Genomic DNA, 6439 nt, shown 5'->3' with positions numbered 1-6439 from the left:
ATTGATTTAATATAATTGTATTTTTATGGAGTAAGAGAAACCTTTAGAGTTTCATCCCTTATTTTTATTTATGTGCCTTAGCACAGTCTACAAACTTAATGCAATCTATAAATATGCATTATGCAGCTTCCTAGGTGTGTTCCGACAAGTGTTACTGTGTGGGTGTGTATGAATGTAGCCCAATGTATACTAGTGCTGGTCAAAAGTGAGAGGTTGTGCTTCTCAAGTGTTACCCAGAAGCAATTGATCAGTGCTCCCAAGAGGGAAACTCTTTACTCTGAGGGTTTTGAGATAGATTCTAGGTAATCGGTGCTCTAGAGAATTATTAAATGACATCATAAGTTTGTCACATGTAGTTGTAGACATATCACGTTTTCTAGCTCTGTAATTTTGTTTCTATTAAAATTATAGAGCAGCTTCTGAAGAACAATGGAGGGTTTCAACCATTCCAGAGTATCTGAATTTGTGTTACTTGGACTTACTGATTCTCCTGAACTTCAGATATTTTTCTTTGTCGTATTTTCCATCTTCTATTTAATGACGATGTTTGGCAACTGCTTGATTTTGCTCACCGTCCTATCTACTTCCCACCTTCACTCACCCATGTACTTCCTGCTCAGCAACCTTTCTCTCATTGACATGTGCCTGTCCTCCTTTGCCACGCCAAAAATGATCATGGACTTTTTTGCTCAGCGCAAGACCATCTCCTTCGAGGGCTGCATTTCTCAGATCTTTTTTTTGCACCTTTTCACTGGGACAGAGATTGTGCTGCTGATCTCCATGTCTTTTGACAGGTATATTGCCATATGTAAACCTCTCCATTATTCAACAGTTATGAGCCAACAAGTGTGTGTTGGGCTTGTGGTAACTTCTTGGACAGTGGGCTTCCTGCACACTATGAGCCAGCTGGCTTTTACCCTCTACTTGCCCTTCTGTGGTCCCAATGTTGTAGATAGTTTCTTCTGTGACCTTCCTTTGGTCATCCAGCTGACTTGTATAGATATATATGTTCTTGGCATCTTCATGATTTCAACCAGTGGTGTGATTGCTCTTATAAGTTTTCTGCTTTTGCTCACCTCCTATATCATTGTTCTTGTCACTATCAGGGACCATTCCTCCACACGCTCATCTAAGGCTCTTTCTACCTGTACTGCACATTTCATAGTGGTATTAATGTTCTTTGGACCTTGTATCTTCATTTATGTGTGGCCTTTCACAAACTTCCTGGTGGACAAAATTCTGTCTGTGTTCTATACCATCTTCACCCCTTTTCTGAATCCACTAATCTATACTTTGAGAAATGAAGAAGTAAAGACAGCAGTAAAGAAGAAACTAACTAATCAGTTTTTCAGTTTTGGGAAAACTACTCCAAGATATCCTGTGCAATGAGTGAAGCTATCCTACCTGAGGTGTAGATCACTCAGTTTTGCTCAGAAAGTAATAGAAAATGAAACCTAGAATCTGACTTTCAAGTAACTTTGTCTAAATTCATGAAAACAAGAAGCCAGGGTTGACAGATGTGCAACATCTTGCCTGAAAGCACAGTTCTTGCCAGACTTTTGAGATTATGGATCCCTTTGCTAATTTGTTAAAAGCTAATGTTTATTTCCATAAAAATGATGGTATCATCAAAATTGTGAACATAAGTTCAGAACTTCATAGATTCATGAATCCTATAAAAATAAATTAAGACTATTTAGAGAAGACAGATGAAATATTGTTCTCTTATTTTCTAACTCAGAATGTTCCTTCCTACTTGGCTGCTCAGTGTGTGGTTCTCTGATGGTGTCCACATTAATTTAGAATTTTAATTAGGATTTTGTAACATTTTCCATAACATTAGAAATATTGTCATGAAAATTCATATTGCGGATGAATTTTTTTATTTGTGCTAATTAGTTATACATGACAGTAGAATGTACTTTGACACATCATACATAAATGGAGTATAATTTCTCATTCTTCTGGTTGTACATAATGTAGAAATACACTGGTTATGCAGTCACATATGCACATAAGTTAATAATGTCTGATTCATTCTACTAGTCTTCCTATCCCCATGCCTCCTCCCCTCCCTTGACTCCCCTCTACCTAACCTGAAATAACTCTATTCTTCCCTAGCTTTATTGTGAATTAGCATCTGCACATCAGAGAAAACATTTGGCCTTTGTTTTTTTGGGATTGGCTTATTTTGCTTAGCATGATATTCTCCAGTTCCACTCATTTACTGGTAATGCCATTTCATTCTTCTTTAAGACTGAATAGTATTCCATTGTGTTTATGTATACATCACATTTTTTTTAATCCATTCATCTACTGAAGGACACCTATGTTGGTTCCATAGTTTAGCTGTTGTGAATTGAGCTGCTATAAACACTGATGTGGCTGCATCACTATAGTATGCTGATCTTAAGTCCTTTGAGGATAAATCAAGGAGTGGGATAGCTGGTCAAATGGTGCTTCCATTCCTAGTTTTCTGAGGAATCTCCATACTGCTTTCCAGAGGGGTGTATCAATTTGCAGTCCTACCAGCAGCACATGAGTATTCCCTTTTCCCCACATCCTCACCAACATTTATTGTTACTTGTATTCTTGATAATTGCTATTATGACAGGAATGAGATGGAATCTCAGTGTAGTTTTAATTTACACTTCTCTGTTAGAGATGTTGAACATTTTTTCATGTATTTGTTGATCACTTCAACATTTTGACACAGGAACTGACTTCCTGAACAAGACTCCTAAAGTGCAAGAAGTGAAATCAAGAATCATAAATGGGCTGGATTCAAACTAAAAAGCTTCTTCATGTGTAAAATTTAGTAGTGCTTAATATTCATGAAGAGTTTAGTAAACACTAATAATATTATTATTACATAGTCATAAAATTGCAGGAACTGGGATGGAAAGAGAGATGCTTACTTAAACTTAAATGTCATGAATTTGTGCTAGAAAATAATGTGTCAATTTATGTAATACTGAATATGTGCCAATTATAATTAGTCTTTGGTTCATTTCTGTAGTTAATCTTCTCTTTTGTATACCTTTATTTTTTCAAAAAGAAGTATTATATTTGGGGAGTTTCTTATTTAAATTGAAATATATTCCAAGATTGCATGAAAGGCAAAGTAATAAATATACTATGTTTGATAAGTCTGTTTCTTGTTTTGTCACAATTTTAGACATTTTAGAATAAACTAGGATAAAAGTCCTGAAGTATTATTTATGTCTTTGTCTTTTACTCATTTGAAAGGTAGCAATGAAAATATTTTAAATTTTTAGATAACAAGGAGGGGAGGAGAGATGGGAGGAAGAAAATGCAGAATGAAATTGGATTATGTTGTGTGTGTGCATGAATACATACACAATAAGTTCCACTTTTATGTATAACTACAATGTATCAACTTAAAAAACAATAAATAAATGAAAGATGAATACAGTAGAAGAAAGGATGGGGATTGGGGGGAGGGAAGAGGGAAGAACTGGGGAATGAAATGGAGAAAAATTTGTTATGTACATTTATGAATATATCAAAATGAACCCTGTTAGTATGTATGACTATAAAGCACTAATAATTTTTTAAAAAATTGTTTGGAGACATGATAGAAAGCAGTATTCAGGAAATTGTTAACATTAAAACCAAAAGTCATAGAATTAAGTCAGACTTATTTTGGGGGGAGTATGGGGGGGATTGAACTCAGGGGCACATGACCCCTGAGTCACATCTCCAACCCTATTTTGTATTTTATTCAGAGACATTTCTTTTGATAAGGCTGACTTTGAACTCCAGAGCCTCCTGCCTCAGCCTCCTGAGCTGCTGGGATGACAGGCATGCACCACTGAGCCCGCTAAGTCAGACATTTTATCTGGCGAATACATCCCTACAGCTGGAAAATGAAAATCTATCTAAGCTTCACCTGCAAATTTCTAAAGTAGAGACCATTCCTGGGGATCAATTAAGCCCTGAACTGCACTTTCATACAGTGCACTGTTCGAGCCTAGCAAAAATTTCTACACTGATGAGGCAGAAGGATCACAAGTTCAAGTTCAAGGTCAGCCTGGGTAACTTGGTGAGGCCCTGTCCCCTATTAAAACAAAGGGCTGGGGTTGTTTTTTCAGTGGTAGGCTACCCATGGGTTTAATATCCAGTACTGAAAGAAACAACAAAACACACATGAAAAGATTTCTGCACTGATAGAACACATGGGCTTAGCCGTTCCTCCCTGTGTGACATTTCCCACCCTCTGAGAACAACTCTCTGTACAACAGTACTGTGAACTCTTCCTCAGGCTGCACTGTAGGTGATTCACTGCACAGTCATTGTCTTTATAGGAAGGCAAGCCTGAAGTACAAGGAGAAGAAGAGACTGGGGAGAAGTAGAGGAGAAAAATGGAAACATGGATATAACAGAATAATACATATAATTCTTGTACAAAGCTATTAATACCTTCACAAATTTGATTGTATCTTTTCTGTCATTCTGTACCCCATACAATCCATGAAGAGTCCTCCTATTTCTAAAATATATATTGACATCCTCTATGTCTCCGTATCTGCTGCTATCTGTGTATCAGGTTCAGAAAATTAATTGGACTAAAGATTGACATTTCAGAAGCAGGGCTTCAGATTTAAAAACAAAGATGAGAAATTGCTGGAAAATGGGAATGAGGCAAAAGTACATTTTTACCTTAATTTTTTTCTGCACAGTGCACTCTTACACATATACTGCCACAGAATAGCACACAGCCTCCCACCAATACTTTGCACCAACCTGCTCATTGGCCTTCTTCCCTTGCCTCTTGTTATTCCCCACCTGTAATTCCTTCTCTAGGTGATAGAGTACAGGGAGCAGGAGAAGATGAAAAGTTGATTAATGAATACTAAGTTGAGGGTAGAAGTTCTGATGTGCTGTGCGTGGTAGGGTGACTGTGGATAATAACAGTGTCCTGTGAATTTCAAAAAGCCAGGAGAAGGAATTTGAATGGTTTCATCATAAAGAAATGACACATATATGTGTGTCACAAAATCACATGGTACCCCATAGATATGTAATGTTTTATGTTTATGTATATCAGTCAAACAAAATTAAAAATAAAAATAAATGAGAGTGCGAGGAGGACTGGAGCTCAGATTGGGTTCTTAACCTGTGGGTTAGACTCTCAAGAGGTCTATTAATAGAATTCAAGAGGTCTGTGAACTCAGAGGGAAAAATTACACCATTTACCCTATACTAATCTCTAATTGAAATATATCATTTCTTTTAATTATGAATACTGACAGCATTGTGAATATATGTGATTGTATGCTAATAGATACATGAATGTCATGGAAAGTTTTTGCAGAAAGATCTTGATAATCACTATTTAAAATTATTTTAGATTTTCACTACATCTAATTCAATGAGTTCATAAAGCACATACATCACTATACACAATTTACAAGAAATACTTTGATGATATAATTGGTTTTCTTTGTGCTTCCATATGTTTTATCTTGTGTGCTTGAGATATTTTACTTGGGAAAGAGTTTAGACTTCCACTGGGTTTGTGATATATTTGTGCACACACACACACACACACACACACACACACACAGACACAACTAGGAACACTTGGATTGGAGGTTAAGAGTATACAGATTTATTGAGCATTTACATTGGAGCTAAAAAGATCTCATCTCCATTTTGTTTGATACCAGGACACTATATTCATGTATCTTACTCTACCATTTGCGATTCTTGATTATGAATATCAAATGTAAATATGCCAGTTCTACCATTATACCTGTAACTTTTCTTTCATCTATAAGCTTAACTTTGCTATAATCTACTCTTACCTCCAACCTGTTATGACACACTCTCAATAAATGTAGCATTTGTTTAAACACTAGGGGACATTAATGTTTCTAAAATCATTCCTAGATGAGACATTAGTCAGCCTGGTATATAAAAATCTATTATACTTACATCCTGTTCTCTTTAAATGTTTCTTTCTTATTTTCCTACTTTAATTGTATTTCTTACTAATTACATTCCCGCTTTTAGTCATTGACATTTCACTGCATGTTGGAGAGCTAGGCAGCTCTTCCAAGGCTCCCTCCAACTGGAAGACAGGATTCGCTTCTACATGAAGCAGTTCAGAACTAACAGAAGAGAGGATGTGACATTGCAGGATCTTCTGCTTTTGTCAGGCAGGTGGTGTTTTAGACTTCTTTCAGTAAAGATAATTCAACAAATGATTTTTGGACCTTTTTATACATCAAGAACTATACACTATCCTAGAAAAGTCAAAATAATAATACAGCATTCCTATCTTTAAAGAGATCATGACCTAGTAAGAAGAAAGATAACAACCACAGAGCATTGTAATTGCCAGGATATGAGTTTGTATGTGGTGATATGGAGACCTAGAAAAAGACATATCTAAATATTCTTGGCAAAGTCA

General features: G+C 36.1%; 1 protein-coding gene across 1 annotated transcript; it reads left to right on the top strand.

Annotated features, from left to right (window-relative positions):
* Positions 1–429: 429 nt before the first annotated feature.
* Positions 430–6005, top strand: LOC124976475 (olfactory receptor 4K2-like). The gene is made up of 2 exons (XM_047539342.1): positions 430–1351; positions 5917–6005. The coding sequence occupies exons 1-2, from the start codon at positions 430–432 to the stop codon at positions 6003–6005; spliced, it is 1011 nt and encodes a 336-aa protein (XP_047395298.1).
* Positions 6006–6439: the final 434 nt, after the last annotated feature.

Source organism: Sciurus carolinensis, chromosome 2, assembly GCF_902686445.1.
Source record: "Sciurus carolinensis chromosome 2, mSciCar1.2, whole genome shotgun sequence".
In the NCBI taxonomy this organism is placed as follows: domain Eukaryota; kingdom Metazoa; phylum Chordata; class Mammalia; order Rodentia; family Sciuridae; genus Sciurus; species Sciurus carolinensis.
The sequence above is the reverse complement of the archived record's forward strand: the minus strand, read 5'-3'. Positions and strand labels throughout refer to the sequence as shown.

Excerpts from the sequence above, each read along its gene's own strand:
- LOC124976475 (XM_047539342.1), top strand. The coding sequence starts at position 430 with ATGGAGGGTTTCAACCATTCCAGAGTATCTGAATTTGTGTTACTTGGA. Across the intron at positions 1,352-5,916 it reads ACTAACTAATCAGTTTTTCA|ATGAGACATTAGTCAGCCTG; the intron begins GTTTTGGGAAAA and ends AATCATTCCTAG.